The sequence below is a fragment of the Sinocyclocheilus rhinocerous genome, unplaced genomic scaffold (genome assembly GCF_001515625.1).
Source record: "Sinocyclocheilus rhinocerous isolate Xijiao unplaced genomic scaffold, SAMN03320098_v1.1 scaffold229, whole genome shotgun sequence".
Lineage (NCBI taxonomy): Eukaryota > Metazoa > Chordata > Actinopteri > Cypriniformes > Cyprinidae > Sinocyclocheilus > Sinocyclocheilus rhinocerous.
The window spans coordinates 505,575-522,558 of record NW_015635757.1 but is presented as its reverse complement, the minus strand read 5'-3'; the positions used below and the strand labels follow the sequence as shown (position 1 = coordinate 522,558).

Below are 16,984 nucleotides of genomic sequence, written 5' to 3'. Positions count from 1 at the left end.
ATGGCAGCAGGACTGACTGCATTCTTTGTGTCAGCGGCCTTTTCAAATGCTGCTTTCGGTTTGCAATACCTTTTTCCCCTGTGCATTACTACTGCAATCTGTATTTTAATCAGTTAATGGAAGGTAAGTAACCCCTCTCTCCCCCTCTCTCTTATTCTATGACTCATCTATAGGCCCCAGTCCTGCATCACAGTATTGCAGGGTGGTCTCCTAAATCCACATCTGTTTTGTGGCAAACCACAGCGCCCAGGCTGCCTAGCGGCATGCTCAACTATGCTTATCTTGCACCTTCTCCAGCCGTGAAACTCTGCTGTGCCACTGCTGTCAAACTTTAAGAGGCAGATTAGCCTGCTCTTTTATTAGGACTGCTTTCTCATAGACCGCTTAAGCCAACACCACAAAGGACACTTACCAATTATGGCACAATTTAATCCAGGACTACAGGATTAATCCAGTACAAAGCTTAATCAACATCTGGGAAAACACTCCATGGAGTTGTAGGTTACCGGCCTCTTTAGAAATGACCACTTCAGATTGAAAAACGGATTTACAATCGGTTGACTTTTGACATGAGTAAAGAATATATTTATTTTCAATAATTTACAAGAAACTGAATGCTGATGCACTGGGAAAAAAAGTAATATCTAAATTAACTGGTTTCATTCAGGTCAAAAATATTCATGTTGCTGAACCAACCTATACATCTGTTTATGCAAAAAAAAAAAAAAACAACAAAAAACAAAGAGGCAGAAATTGTTCTTTATGATAACAATTGTTGGTTACCACTTTTTACAGATGGAATGAGCACATAAACAGTTTTTGTTTCGTTTTTATAGATGCTGATCGTTCACCTTCCCTATGCATGCAAAACTGCCACATAACATAAAACCCTATAAATTCTAAAAATATAGAATATTTTACACTAACATCTCTATATGTTTTTTTGAAACCCAACAAAATAACACCTAGTTTTTATTCTCCTTATATGGTCTAACTCAAAGCTTGCTGGGAACTAGAAATCTGCTGCAACTCATTCAGCTTAAGTTCAACTTAATGTAATCAGATTTTGAGTTCGTGTAACTTTTTTCTAGTAAGTACAACCAAGTTTCAGTAATATTTGAGTGGAATGAATTCAACTAATTTAGTTAATTTCGCTGTTTTACAGTGTAACAGTAAAGAGCTATAAGTTTATAAAGTTAAAGACAACCAGTTTTGGGGTAACGCATTACAAGTAATGCAAGTTACATAATCAGATTACTTTTTTTCAAGTAACTAGTAAAGTAACACATTACTTTTAAATTTACAAGAAAATATCAGAGTTACTTTGTCAAATAAGTAATGCAAGTTACTTTGTTTTCCCATTTATTTACTGCCAGCTCTCCTGTCCCTGCATTGAGAGAAATTAGGAGTAAAGCTGAGGTACTTATTAATTTCACTTTTGGTGTGAAAGGGCCTTTACAGTTTCCAAAAATATAACTTTTATTTTTCCATGATACTGACTGATCACTATTGGAGGACAAACTCAACAATACAGTATGTTGCTTGTGATCAAATGCATCTGCAAAACAGCTGATATACAACAACAACAGCATGAAGAAAAACACTGACATTAAGAGTTAAGAGCGAGGTCAGAAAAAGGGCACACAGGTTGGCATTACCACATTGAAAGGCACAAATCCAAAACCACAGTCTTTGTGCTTCACACACAGAGATCTCGCAGCCATTACTCTACAAAATAGCATGAGGTGCATAAAAAAACAATTCTGCTTTCAGCGCATGCATACTTTCACACACATACAAATACATACATGCACGCACACGCACACACACCCAGTTCTTTGTTAAGCAGACCCACGGTCGAGTTGCGGTTGTAGCAGCTAAGACTTCCATTAAAACTCACATAAGAGAACCATATGCGAGCGATATAGTCCGTGTGTGCGGTTTTAACCCAACACAAACACTTTGCTTTTTACCATTCCCTAGTGGCTAGCAGATAAATAATCCTGATGATATTTTATGTAGATCATTCCTGCAGCTGCTTCTCCACATAAACTCGGCATTCCTCTCAATGCTAACCACCATCTTACCATATAAATGCAGCATACGAGATTATAAACGGGCGATGAGATTTATGATGCACATGTACACACCGTTCTCTTTACACAGGATATGAAAGAGAGAATGAATCAAAAGCATTATAGATTATATCTCTGCTCTATCTGAGTTTGATAGTTTACTTAACCGATTCCAACTCATCTTATCTCAATCTGAAGTCCAACTCAGTCTGGCTTGAAAGCAGATTAATTACATCAACCATGAGAAAGAAATCAAAGTTCAGTTCATCATGTTACAGTCACAAAAATCAAGAAACATATCATATGAACAACAACACAGAAAAAAGAAAGAAAAACAGGAAAATGGCTTGTACCCTGTAGGATTCAGGCACTAGGAAACACTCTGAGATGCCCGGGGCTCGATGGGGACCTTCATGCACCAGATACGATTCTGTGGCCTGTAATCAAACACAAAACAGAAAATTTAGTCATAGGGTCAAACAAAAAATAACTTCTTGACCGATAAATCTGACCAAGAGCTGCATCACAAAGCCGGAAACATAACACTTCAGTGGAACATACTTCAGCCAATCACATGGTCTCTAACTCTTTTTTATTCTCCGTGTTCCATTTGATTAGATGTGAACTTAATTACTAGAGAGAAGCGAACACTGACTCTAGATCAGTGGCTAAAGGCAACTTTGCTGCATATACAGTGAAAAAATAATTGTGTAGGATTTTATGTAGAAATCGCTAGTAAATTTCACAAAATTATTACAAACAAATGGCAAGTAACCTATTGAATTAATGTGAAAAATAGTATTTTCTTGTAAAATGTGCTTTGAAAAATCATTTTGCAGTGAAAAAACATCTTCACTTCTGAAATAACTATACACTATTAATAAAAGCATAAACAACATAGCATCAAAACAAACTCAAAGTATGCAAAACATTTTTAAATATATAAAGTAATATCCATATTAACATCCAACCACTCTCTCAATCAACTCAAAATTAGCCTGCACTGAGATGACGTTTGATGGCACTACGATTTTAGCTCAACTTCTAACTTGACTTTCATGTTGTTGAATGGCAGTACATTTTAATGCATTAGGTAAGATTGGTTATTTCAAGATTTAAAAACGTCAAGCATATTTGTTTGTTTTTGAGTCACTTCTATAATTATCAGGAAGAGTACTGGTATATGTGTGTAAATAATGCTCATTTATATGCCTGTCTGGAGCATTTTCTGAATTATCTTTTGCATGGAATGCATGGCTCTAGATGGAAGGAAATTTACTGTAAATGAAATAAAAACTAGCCTCTTAGATTTAGAGTGGTGCACCTACATCTCCATTAAAAAGAAGAGAAAAGCAAAAGGAACCTTCTGAAAAAGTAAAACTCAATTTCATAAACCACAGCAGGTATCTAGAGAGCCAACCAGGACCTCATTCAACAACCATCCACCATCTACACACACACTAATAATGTTCAAATATGAACAATAAACTTTAACCACAAATACACGTTTGTGTGCATAAATACATATCAACATCCATTCCAGCGCATAAGCGCACACACAGTTAGCTCATAATAAGTCCCAGGCATTGGCACTAGGCTCGGGCAGTGGTGAATAACAAAGCCTATTCATATCCACCCAATGAAACCTTAGCTTTCCCAATTTTCCCTCGCTTTTATAGGGTCTTAGCTACAGCGCGCTAAAATCTCATTCAAGCACGGAACAATTGCTGATTGGCTTTATTAGAACATAAACATGCATTTTGATAATTAAAGAAAACGATTAAAAAGCACACGTTACTCAGAGGCAAGTTCACAGCTCTGGCTGTTCTGAGAAAGTTGTTGAAAACAGAAGAGCTCAAGAGTGAAAGCTGTGGGAAGGAGCATTTTATGGGGCAGCAAATAGCAGTAAGCAGGTGAGCCCTTCACTGATGTTTTGTGAAGCTCTCCAGCTCTTTAAAAAAAAAAAAAAACTGACTGTCATTTAAAGAGCATTAACCAAAAGCCCAAACGTCTAGCAAAAAGTGACGCAAGTGGAAGGTTTAAAGCCTGACAAACTCTGAATGCTCTCGGTTGGATTTCTTTATGCGGATTTTAGGTATTGATTGACTCAAGTGTTTACTTTTGTTTAGTTTCAGGGTATTGATTACTCTCATGTTCCAGGAAATCAGCTAACCAGATTTCACCATGCGCTCTTTCCAGTGCCTCCCATCGCTCTGAACCGAAGCAGAAAATGGAAAACGTTCCACTGACTCATTCGATTTCTCTTAATTTAATTGACTTGATTCTCAACCCCTAAGATAAACCAGCAAATTAAAGCCGTCAGCGAGGCCAGGCCGCACAATCCAGCTGAACAAACTCAGCTCGACCGTATTTCGCCGTGCTGAGATCATCCGTTCATTTGTCTTGTCCACAGATGGAGAACAGAAGTCTATGTTGGCGCCTGGAGGAACTCTGAATTTCGCTATTATCCTTATTTCGAGAGGAGGAACCTTCAGTCTCGTCTTCGCCTCCAAAAAGCTCCTATTTTTCTGTAGTGAGCTATTAATTATATATGGGCTGTATGCATATGGAGCATATGCAGGGTCCATATGGCCAGCCCTCAGCCAGAATCTCAAGCCTCTTCTTAATTAACATTTTAGAGGCGAAACGCACAGAGAAAAGAGGGACATTTCAAAGCAGCTCTGGGAGCCTCTGACCTAATTGGAGTCAATGGAGATGTATGTAAATGTGTTAATTACGACAAGTTTCCTCGCTCTCACCGATAAATAGAGCTCTTTGTTTAAAATGTTTAATTGGTGGGAATAACGGAATCAAATGAGGGGGTGCCTCCATAGATCCTTATGGGGGAAAGAGACCGAGAGAGAGAGGTGTATATGCGTTGGAGGCATGTGGCAATACGTTTGTGGTTTAGTGGAATGCTTAAGTGGTTAAATTCCTAAAATATGAAGTTTCTCTCTCACACACACAGACACACACTTTTGTGGTCTGGAGTTTAAGAGTGAAGTGTGTAATTTAAGCGCTAAACAGAACTGCTAAATTAATGACTGTTTCAAACTACTTTCAAACCCTCTTTGACTATTATTCGGACAAACTGGTGGTCTCGGACCCAAACTCATGTCATTGGTTTAGCCAATATTGTTTGAAAAACAGACTGAAAATCACACACTTTACTTTTAAACTAGATGATTAGAGGAAATTTGTGTGGTGACGGTCCATGTTAAACTGGTAAATGCATTGCTATGCAGTTTCTAGGGTATTCTGGGGGGTCACTTCAAGGGATAGTTCACCTAAAAATGTAAATTTGATCAATTTACTCAATCTCATGATATTTCAAACCTGTAAACAACATTAGACCTCATAGACTGTCATTGTATAGAACAAAAAAGGCTTTTTTTCTACAATATATCCTCTTTTGTGTTCCACAGAAGAAAAGAAGTCCAACATGTTTGGAATGACGTGAAAATGGGTAAATGATGACAGAATTTTCATTTTTGGGTGAACTATCCCTTTAAGCTGTTTGCTGCAAATGGCTCTTGGCCCCTACACTCTAAAAACAAATGTTTAGGTTTTCCGGAGTTACAAACATTTCTAAAAAAAAAAAATTTATGTTCATTCAACAAACTACACCGAGTTAGAGTGACTTGATAACTGGCAATATATGTTGTGTGTTTATGTGTTTACGATTCAAAAAATTTAAAATTAATAAAACATTAAAATAATTTAAAACATTGCTCAAAAAATTTAAATAAAATACTCTAAATTATTCAACCAATTTCCACTGACAAATTTCAAAGTTATCAAAACAATTTAATTAAGTTACTACAACTTATTTTAAAAAAAGTTTAAATAAAAAAAAAAAAAGTTTAAATGGCACACAATATTAAGCTGTAATGTAATGTAATGATCAACATTGTGTCAACAGAACTCATCAAAATATTGCAACTTCCAAGGTTTAATTAAATCAATATAAGAATTTTCAACTTGCAACCATGCATTTATAAGTAACAGGTTTTCTGAATTTGTTTTTAAAGTGTAGATATAGTCTGGGCACCTCAAGTTTATAATTTATTTTTAACCTGTTTTAAGGCCTTTTAGAACCTCTTAGAAAAGCAACAGCACATCTTTCCGCAACAAACCAAAATTACGCACCAATATTTAATATTTAGGGTTTTAGCCGTTTTGAAAACCCTCAAAATATGAGCAATAGTAATAGTAACAAAACCACAGCTATTCATATACACAGCAATGCAGTTATTCATTCCCTCCAACACAGAGTCTACATATGTATCTGCTAACTTTACACAGAACATTCCCACTCACACACACACCTGGCCATTCTCCACACATTTAAAAACCAGCTGGCCCAAGAACAATCAGCACAGGTCCCACTGATTTTCCTTTTTGTCACCCCTTTTTCTTTGTCTTTTGTTTGTCTCCAAATGACACAGCAATTACTATTAGCACCATTGTTTTTTATCATTATGATTTACTAACTAGCAATACCGAGCCAAATCAGCCCGCATATAAACCTGTCCTCTATGGCAACCGCATCAAAGAGAGACAGAGTCAAAAAAAGAGAGGAGAAAGAATGAGGAATGAGAGAACGAGTGCTATATAAAAGGATGAAGCGTCCTTTCTCTGTGTGTCTGCCAGTAGCACCTCGGGGAGAACTGTTGGAAAAATGTGATTTTTCACACCAGCATCTCAGAGGCAACGGCAGAAGGAGAAAGAGAGAGATGGAGAGACAGACCGATAAAGAGAATCTGGAATGAACGAGAGGCTGCTAATTATTAAAGCTCTGTTTGGGGTTTTGACACTAGTTTCCTGGCTCACGCCAAACCCGGTTTGCACCCGGCACCTCTGATCTCCACTCTCACGGCTTGTCTTCTCCGTAACGTGCTTGTAAGGGCCTCTGTGAGTGCTCCAGGTGTATCTATACATGCGCTGGAAGTTTATGAGGGCATACGCACGAGCATTTGTGTGTGAGTGTGAGCAGGTGTGCAGTGGTGTTGCGGTGTTCGTCTGCACGTTCATCACTGTTAATGGGCTGAATAAAAGCGAGTAGGTGGCTTTGCATTACGGCATCTCATGTGCCAACACAGATGCCACAAACACAAAACGTCCTCCCATAAGAAGTTTACACCCAGAAACAAGTTCATGCAGCCGTCCACCAATCACCGCAGGGCACTGCATCCATGGCAACCCTGGCATCATGACAACCAGTCAATCTAGAAAAGACGGTTCTGGAATTCACAGCCTGAGCTGAGTCTCCATAACTAAGTCTGTGAGTTCGGCCAATGGGATTTCAAACCGGTTTGCGAAATGCATTTAAACCGATAATTTGACCGAGTTCGGTGTTCTAGTTATCACTTCACACCGTCCAGACGCTTTAATCTGACTCGAGTGCTTGACCTCGCTCGTGGAGAATTAGTTTGCATTTCTTTGTGTAGATCTCACAGGTGTGCTTGGATGAAGAGGATGTTCAATGCTTTGAAAAGATTTGTCATGATGAAAAAATGCTTGCTGCAGGCAAATGTGCTGTTTCATATTCAGATCCAGCCTGCAAAGGCCTGTCAATCTCACATTTAAGGTCTGACTTAAAATTCCCAATCTAAACACAGCCTGATGTGCTTGCGGTGCAAATATTTATTCAGACAAAATTACTAGAGCATGCAAGTCCTAAACTAACAAATAACTGGAAATAATGTTGCTCAGGTGTGAGTAGAAACTGAAGTAAGTCTAACACTGTAGATTTAAAGAAATAAATAACTGGCTCACCATATTTTATAGCATGAATAATGCAGCTCATTTTAAGATCCGGCTGTTTGAAAACTGCCTGTTGTGCTGAAAATCTCAATTTCAGACATGCCAAGATGTGCTACCCGTTTTCATCACATTACAATGATAGTATTATATATATTTTATATATATAATATATTATATCTTTGAAATTACTTGTATCTCTAGCAGCACATCACAACATTGGCCTGCATGCTAAATACAAAGTCTAATAAAAGTACCTTCCAAAACCTCTACTTTAAGATCTTGCAAAATACATTAAAAAATATTTTTTTAAAAATCCATTCTACTACAGATAGTTGGTCTTATACATCTCCATCTCTTTAATATCAATTTAATTAGGACAGATAGTTTTGCCATATGATGTGGAACTGAGCATTCAGACCTTCCCTGACTACTTCAGTTTAGATGTTGCTTTTGGAGAGATAACGCCACCTGAATAAATATTAACATTGAAGTACAACCTAAAATTACCCTAAAACTAAAAAAAAAAGAAGAAGAAGAAAACATTACATTTAAGACTCATGACATTCAAAAAATTAAATTACCTGGCTGTTACATTTAGATGAGACTGTCTAAATGTAATGCTATTAGTATTTCGAGGAATCATATTCACCATTATTATTAATATTACATTATTATTATTAGCTATTATTTCCCTGCAAGAAAAACACAATTAGGTGTTCTTGGTATTTCACAGCACTTTCCAAACTACACAACAATATTATTATAAAAGCAATTTACCGCATGTTGTATGAAAGAATTTTATCTTTGAGAGACGAGTTGTCAGATTGCGCTTTTTTACATTTCTAAAAAGCTCCGCTTTGACGTTTGAAATCTGTTGGCTTCGATTTCTGCAAACAGTGGGAAAGATATTGATTCTCATAGCACATACCATTGTAGTTGAGGGGAATTTGCCAGCTCTCCTCAAAGACCCATTTTTCTTTAAAACCTTCCGCGTCCAAAAAAAAAAAAAAGAGGAGAGGGAGCGGGTGCACCAGTCGGTTTCTTCGGTGATACCGGAAGCGAAAAAAGAACTCAACAAGTCGGTCTGTTTCCCCGAGTTTGTCCCGTCTGTAAAAGTAAAGCTTCTCCGGCACTTTACGGAACGATGGATTATCGCCGTCCCTGGGCACTGCTCGTATACTGCGAACCGTTCCGTTTAAAATATATTTCTCCTGCTGTCACGATGGAGCCTCGCTGGCGGCACCGACCGGGGAATTCACAAGCTCGGTTGAAATTCTCCGCGAGCAACGGTGTACGCAGAACCGCTCGTGCGAAGACGTTCTGCGTGACCGTGAGTGATTTTCTTCGTCTTTATGTCTTGAAATCAGTTCCTGTTTGTCTTGACTGCATCTCCCGCACCATAACGGGACCCCCGCTGTTCCCGGACAGATGAACGCGAGAGGCGTCCTCAAATGCCGTTGCAGTCACCAATACGCGCAGCGCACATTGCGACAGTCTAATCCGTAGACGCACCGAAGGGATCTTGCCTGTTGGCTAAAGCTTACTGACGCTGCATTTAAAGGACGGGAGAATAAACGTCCCCTCCGCGTGAGTAAATATCGGTTGTCGCCTCAGTCGACCCGAGGCTGCACCGGGGTAGAGGGTCGTTGAGGCGTCGAGCTGGTAAATTATTGATCAATGTAGCAACTGGCAGCGTGTGGCAGCTGCGGCTTCGGGGCATTAGTAGGGCTGTGGGAAAATCATGGACGGCGCGGATTAGCTACTGAACTCCGAGCCAGACTGTACACACAGGATAGACGGGTAAAAAAAAAGAACTCAAATAGAACACGACCAAAAGTGCAGGAAGTAGCTACAGGAATAGCTAGAGTCCTAGCTTGCCTGCTCTAGCCTAAAGATGATCAGTGCGCGAATTATTCGGGGGGGGGGTCGACATTTCAGAGAGACTTTCTGTCAGTAATTTTCTGGCCGCAATCGACTGAGGTTCGGCTAGCGCAACCCAAATTGTCTTTTGGCGCCCCTAGCGCAGTTGTCTAACTGTCAACTATCTTTAAGACGTTTTAAACGAAACCCGGTAGATTTTTATGATACATTTGTGATGTGTACATCTACAACAACGTGATAATGACAGCTTTTGTTGGCTATAAGTTCCGCTACGATCGATCAACTGTTGCTATGGTTACCTCCTCACGCGAAGGCAATTTTTCGCAACAATATAGATAGCGTGTAATGACTGAACTGTTAGATAACTTTTTTGGTTACTGACTGGTTTTGGTTAGGCTACTGGAACGTTGTTTCAAACACCGTTGAAACGTACAAACTTTTGTGAAAATATACTTTGAGACGGCCGGTTTCTTTTTTTCGCGCAATTTAAAAGACAAGACAGGGGAAGGTTTCGGTCCTCCTACACAGCGAGTAGCCTACAAGTGGATAGGCGGTATCATGAGGTATGGTCGCCAGGTTCAGCCGGTGTCCCGTTGAGTGCCGGTGTCTCGTGCCACCCATCAGATTCGGTTACTTCTGAAACGCCACAAACAAGCACCGACAGCTCATCAATAATATAATAAAGTGCATCATCATAATGCTCCAATAGGAAACTGTCCAACAGGTGCAGCATCAGATTACTGCTTATTTTAAATAAAATGGGACTGGTTAAAAAAAAAATTTCAGAGAGGGTTTCATTTAGCCCCAATGGTCCAAAGTAGACCTGTTATAATGTGACTATCCTACAAGTCCTTTGGACTTGTGCTTAAGCAGTGGAGTCACATAGCCTAACTTATTTTCTACTGGCTGATCAAGAGCCATACATATTAAATATAGCTATTGTGATTGAAATACATGAACGTTGATAGAAATGGATGAATCTAGAGGAATACCTTTTTATGATGCATTTTGAACAGTAAGTTTCTTCGCAGCATTCGAAAAATCTCCTCCTCTTGTCCTCAACCAGATCAAAGGAAAACCTGCTGTACGAGGGATATTGTGCATTACATTATTAATTCAGTTTACAAAATAATTATAAAATACTACTTTGGATTTCTAAATTATTTCTCCAAATACTAACATACAGAGAAAATGTAGTAGCCTATTAGGCCTACAACACTTCATTTACAAATCTTCACTTAGGCCTACAATTAAAATAAAACCAACAGGGTTTTTACATTGTATTGATATAATTATTGTTGATATAGCTTATAATGATCATTGTCTTTTTAAACGTTTTTGATCAAATTAGTAAGAACTGAATGATCGATAGAGACACTATTTTGCTATTTTTTTTGTATATTAAAACTTTTAATGGAAAGATTAAATAGAGAAAAAATATATGTTGATAAATAATGCTAAATAAATAAGTTGAAGAATTTAGTTCTTGTTATTTAGTAAATTATCGATAGGCTATATCTTAATTTATGCTAATATATGCTCATATAGCATAATAAATAAAACAATATGAATAAAGCCCTTAAATATTTAAATAAGCGTCTCATACTTTATTGTTGATATATTTTATTTTCCTTTTATACCCACTACTAGATATTTTTACAATTAAATTACTGATTAACTGAAAAACTGATTTATCAAAATAAAAACTGTTTAGCATTTAATAATATTTCACCCAACTTGCCACTGCTCTCACTGTGCAGTATGAAACGACAAACAAGAAGTCTTTGTGAAAAAGAAAAAAATATTTTGCATTAGGCTACTAATAAGGCTTTTCCGTATAAATCTAGTTTACTGATTAACTGATTTGTTTTATCCTTCGTTATTGGCCAACCTTGATTTCGTTAGTGTATTAAGCATAGCCTATAGTATCCCGTTTTAAAACATTTCTGAAGCGCTTTAACGAATTTTCAAAGCTGATTAACCTTTTAATGAATTTTAATTAAGCATAAGTTCAACAAAACTAAAACTAAAAAATTCATTTTGAAAAATGGATCACATGATTTTTAGAATCATAATTATAATATTCAAAAATACATTCCTATTCTGTGCAGCTTGGATTTTCCACTTTAAATATTGTATAATAGATATAGAAATTGATTATACAAAATAATGCTATAGTAATGAATTAATGTTGCGTATTTTTTATCGATAATTAATTTTACTGAAGAAAGAACGATTTAACCAACTGAATAAATCCAATAACCTACATTTTTATATATTTTATCAAAAAGGACCAAAGACTTAAATTTCGTGGAAAATTAAAATATCTTTAATGCAAAAATGTGGGAATTGAGTGATTTATGTCTAAAAATAAAATAAAGCGTTTCAACAAACAGTTTTTAAAAATGTACTCTTGCTATAGGCCTAATAAAACATTTATGGTTATTTTATATATCAAATTCTCTGCATTTAGTGTAACTTCAGACATTATCGCATAAAATGGCTCAAATGCAAACAGTTCTGAATCTCTTCGAAAATATTCTCGTATACAGGCCAGTATTATGTCGTTTTTAACTGTGCTGGGGATTTAATAAGGAATAGCCTAAGCCTAATAATTTTCAGCAATAATTACGACGCCTCCGGTGGAAGTATAAAATAGACACGCACTGCTACCGAGAAGATAATTCAGCTTCTGTTTTGATCATCAAAAGGTGTGTTTATCACCTTGTAATCGAATTCTGTGGAACGGTTAAATGCCCGATGTGAGTTTATTGCAATGAGTGGCCGACGACCTTCTGACTGAGCGGAAAACTTCTCACTGCAACTTCTGTGAGAAACCTTCCCCATTGGCTCTATTTCACACGGAACAAACAGTAAACTTTCGTTTTTTAACGATCGAATAATGCGTTCCAGGTCGAGTTTGGAGCGAACCGAGCTCGCCGTTAATTGCGCTCGCACAGCGCGAGCGAGAGTAAGACCGGAGCGGGTTCAGCATCACTGAAATAACGGCTCACGTTAATGAGAGTCTAGCGCTGCCCTGCTCACCACAGAACCTCTTAATGTGACCGCAATGCAGCGTAGGCGGAGTCATGCTGTTTTAATACCTGGCAGAAGACAAGACATCAGCTGTAATAAACTACAGTTAAAAAGGCTCTCAGTGCAGCGCAGGCTGCTGCAGAAACCTGTGCAGTACTTCTGACCTGAATGGACATCAACAGTATTTATTTGTAAGAGGGGTCACTAAAATGTTGGTGTGCTCGGATATGATATTTTAACTACACTACGCAAAGAATGGCAGCAGTGGTTGCCAGAACATTAAAAACAGTGATGATGTTACAAGCAGTTTCCATTATAAATTATATGCTACCTACTTGAACCATTAAAATTTGTTACTATGACCACATGACAACTGAAGGTTATCAATTAAACAAAACAAAAAAAACAGCAGTCTATATACTAAATACCATTAGTGTAATACATAGCAGTAAAATAATGCTATAGATATGACCTAAACAACACAAAATAAAACAAATAGCCCTAAACAAACTTTCTAAAAATGTGATGGTTCATGCAGAGATTCCTGTGAATGGCCTGTTCCTCAAACTAGAAGACAAATAATTGAAATTTGTATGTTAAAGTTATACAACTATATTATTATCATCATCAATTTTACAGTGTGCAGGACCTATTTGTCAGCTCAGGCAAGCCAAAGATAAATTGTTGATCAGGAAAAAAAAAAAAAAAAAGTACTATTTAAAAAAAAAAAAAAAAATGTGAAAACTGTTTTTCAAATGAATGTAATTACTGCTATGTAATAATAATTACTGCTCTTTTGATGGAAACTATAAGTAATGTTATTTAAAATTATTACTTTTTTGTAATAAACTTCTCACTGCAGCATATTAGATACAGTATGGTCACAAATAAGACAGAAAATCATTGCTAAAAAATCGCTCCCTAAAAAATAAAAAACTTCTACTAAAATGACTTCAGCTGCTGGCTCCTGATGTGTAACCTTTTTTTGTGATAGATACAATAAAACTGGCATATTTAAATTAAGTTAAATTATGTTAAATTATGAAAGCGAAAGGACATTTAATGCAATAGATTCAGCCACAACAAACCTTTAGAAAAAGGATTACACTACAAAGCATCACCTTAAATTAAGTTAAATTATGAAAGCGAAAGGACATTTAATGCAATAGATTCAGCCACAACAAACCTTTAGAAAAAGGATTACACTACAAAGCATCACCTCAGGTGACAGCCAGCAGTTTAAGGCAGTGTGTGTGGTGAGCGGTTCGTTTATCTCCGGTTGACCACCACAGGCCTCGTGGTCTGATAGCTGTATATTTGCCCGGCAGCCCACAGACTCTGGCAAAGCCACAGACCACAGCGATGGCGCTTTGGTCCGGATAACCTATCTTTATGCAGAATCCTGGTCTACAGCAATCTGAAACAGAGTGTTTTTTCACTTTCTTTCTTTCAGTATTATATGCCAAAGAAGGAATATGATGCAAAATAAGGGTTCACTGCTGTGACTCAAGATACAATTTTTAGCCTAAATCTACCTCTAAATTAAAATTTACAAGCCTCCCAGAATATATACAAATGACCAACATTTGTACCCAAACCTCTTTATAATTCTTTCATAGCAGAGCTACAAAAATATTGAATGTTTTTCTCCACTCACACATTCTTGAATTTGCACTAATAATCTCTCTTTCCTTTAAAACGTCTGTTTCCTCAAACAGCCTGCATTATAACCGCAGGGTAAATTTTCCAAAAAATGCCTCTACGGGGGCGTAATGTTTCAAGTTGTGTTTCAATTTGTGTCACTTTCCATTACAGTGTCCATGTTCCAGTGCAATTACGTAAGCAACTACTGAAATAATGCCCCACGAACAACGAGCACATTGTTATTGTTGCATAGTTTTCTGGTAAAATGTATAACACGGTCACTGTAGTGCACTCAATCTTTGCACTCATTTAACCTTTAACTGAGCATCTGGTGTCTAAAAGGTGAGATGTAAAGCTATAGAATGCCGCAGGGATGACATATTTTTGTTGGCCAAAACCTAGAAACGTCCAGTTCCATCATCCCAAGTCAATAGGTATTTTGAAAGGGTTTTTGGTTAAAAGGTTTGTGGTAAACATGAGCTCAAAATATTTTCACATTTTATTCTACAACATAAATATACCTAAACATACTTAAAGCTTTTACTTGCCTCGAAAAAGGCAGTTGCTAACAAGTCGATAAATGAGACTACTGAGGTTGTCGGGACATTAAATGTTATGTTGAATGGGAAAACTCATCTACACACTAATGCTTTCACAGCCTCATTATTATAATTGCACTCTAGAAAACTATTCTAACTCAAACTTTTAGGGAAAAGATTTTTAAATAAAGACTGAAAGAGTTGCTCGAAGCTCAATGGTGATGTTGAAGTCATGCAACCGAGGCTGTGCTTCTAGCTTTGTTTGTATAGGCTTCAAAATTCATAAAAGTTGTTTTTATTTGTTAAGATTATCATGATGAACAAAACATATAACTTTGCTGGACACAGAGCTAATTTTCTATAATAATCCAAAAGCAAACGGCAAAAAATTATATTGGGCTTTTGTCCAGGATAATGCTAACTTCCAGGATGGCCTTCAAAAATACGTCAACACTGCAGCAAAGTAATCTTCACTGAAAACCAGGTGCATCTCATACAACTCTCATAGTAAAAATCATGGTAAAGTTCAATCTTAACCCGAGGCCTGTTTGTGATTAGGTAAGCCTGGGACCACCAGCTCTCCCCAAGTAACTCTCACAAAGGACGTTCCTTAAAAGCCAAATCATGTTCTGTTGTACTGGATCACCACAAAGTGACCTTATCAGCTGAGCACACTGCCCGTGGCGTTTGGCCTGATATCCGCCCAGTGTCACGGCATATGCCTGGCTGCTAACTCCCTGTCCTCTGCTTACAGCAAAAACCCAACAACAAAACCCAACATAGCCACTGTGAACAATTAATTTAGTTCAAGATATTTTTTTTTAAACTTGTTCCAATGCCTATGAATTTTCTTGCCTCCTACTGGTCCATCGCATGGGCTTGACCAACAAACCAGTTGTTTGATGACAGCAAGCGTCCTCATTGTCTCAGTTGGCCCTTGTTACCTCGTTTCTGGAAGCGTCTGCGGGGCAAGAGGTCGGGCTCCTGGGTGAGCGCCACCGTTCCGGTCACTGTAGAACAGTCGAGGGCGTTGACTTTGGCTCTTTGGGGTCTGCCTGAGGGCATTCAGGCAGATGCTGGGGGGGGTCACTGGCGTGTGAAAGAGGATCGCTGGATGCGGGACAGCAACAGTACTGTGGTGTGTGCATTCAGGGGGTCAGATTTATGTGGAGATTGAAAGGACTGTAGAAAGACAGATTGAAGTGAGGGACTCATGCACACACATATGCAACTTTATAATACAAATAAAAATGACCTCCAATACTGACTGATTTTGTGCAATTTAACACCATGCCTGCTTCCATTGCTATCTTTATGGCAAAAAAATCAGGTTAAAATACGATAAAATATTTTAAGATTAAAACCTGCGTAACACTTAAATTTTGAAACTGAATGTTGTTTGACTCTTCAAATCTATTCAAAAGTCTCAGGCGAATAAACAATTTCAATTACGAACAAACAAAAAGACACTGAAATAGATGTTTTTTCCCCCATGTTCTTTCACACTGTGCTCTTCTGTTTTACTTTCTAGTAGCACATTGTCAACTATTGTTCAGATTTTACTCAAGGGCATACAGTGTAAACACGGCTGTTTTACTCTTGGCTGACTGTAGCTTTGAAGTGCAGTACTTGGTGTGCAACAATGCAAGAATTGGTTTAATAAACGCATTTTATAGCTGAAGTTTTGGTTGAGTTTGCGACTCCTGACTGGGAGGGTTTTGTTCTAAACAATTTTTTTTTTTTTTGGATGACGTCCTGTTTAATTGAAGCCTGATGAATTCTGTGTATGTTTTTTCCCTTTCCCTCTTATTCTTACCAGTCTCTCTTCACTTAAAATCCCTGGCCTTTACATCTTTTGTTTTGTTTTGCCCTTCTGTTCGCTCTCCCCATCTGTCTTTTACAGGTTTAGATTCTGTTGTCTTCTCTTCGTTCTTACTCCATTTCTCATCTCTATTTTGTGAGCTTCAGCTGTTTTTCTTTTCAGCTCTCCATCTGGGCCTGATTAAGTGAATAAGTGAATCATATCAATCAGAATTCTTTTCT

General features: G+C 37.6%; 1 protein-coding gene across 3 annotated transcripts in view; it reads right to left on the bottom strand.

Annotated features, from left to right (window-relative positions):
* Nucleotides 1-10,744, bottom strand: part of nfixa (nuclear factor I/Xa) — a 111,541-nt gene extending 100,797 nt beyond the window's left edge. The window contains exons 1-2 of one of the 3 annotated variants that reach the window (XM_016561915.1): nt 10,715-10,744; nt 2,429-2,512 (exon numbers count right to left, since the gene is read on the bottom strand). In XM_016561915.1, the coding sequence (XP_016417401.1) occupies nt 2,429-2,512; nt 10,715-10,729 (99 nt within the window). In that variant the 5' untranslated portion in view covers nt 10,730-10,744. Of the gene's footprint in view, nt 1-2,428; nt 2,513-8,769; nt 9,714-10,714 lie in introns of those variants that run through there. The other 2 variants (XM_016561916.1, XM_016561917.1) reach the window with 2 other exon arrangements.
* Nucleotides 10,745-16,984: the final 6,240 nt, after the last annotated feature.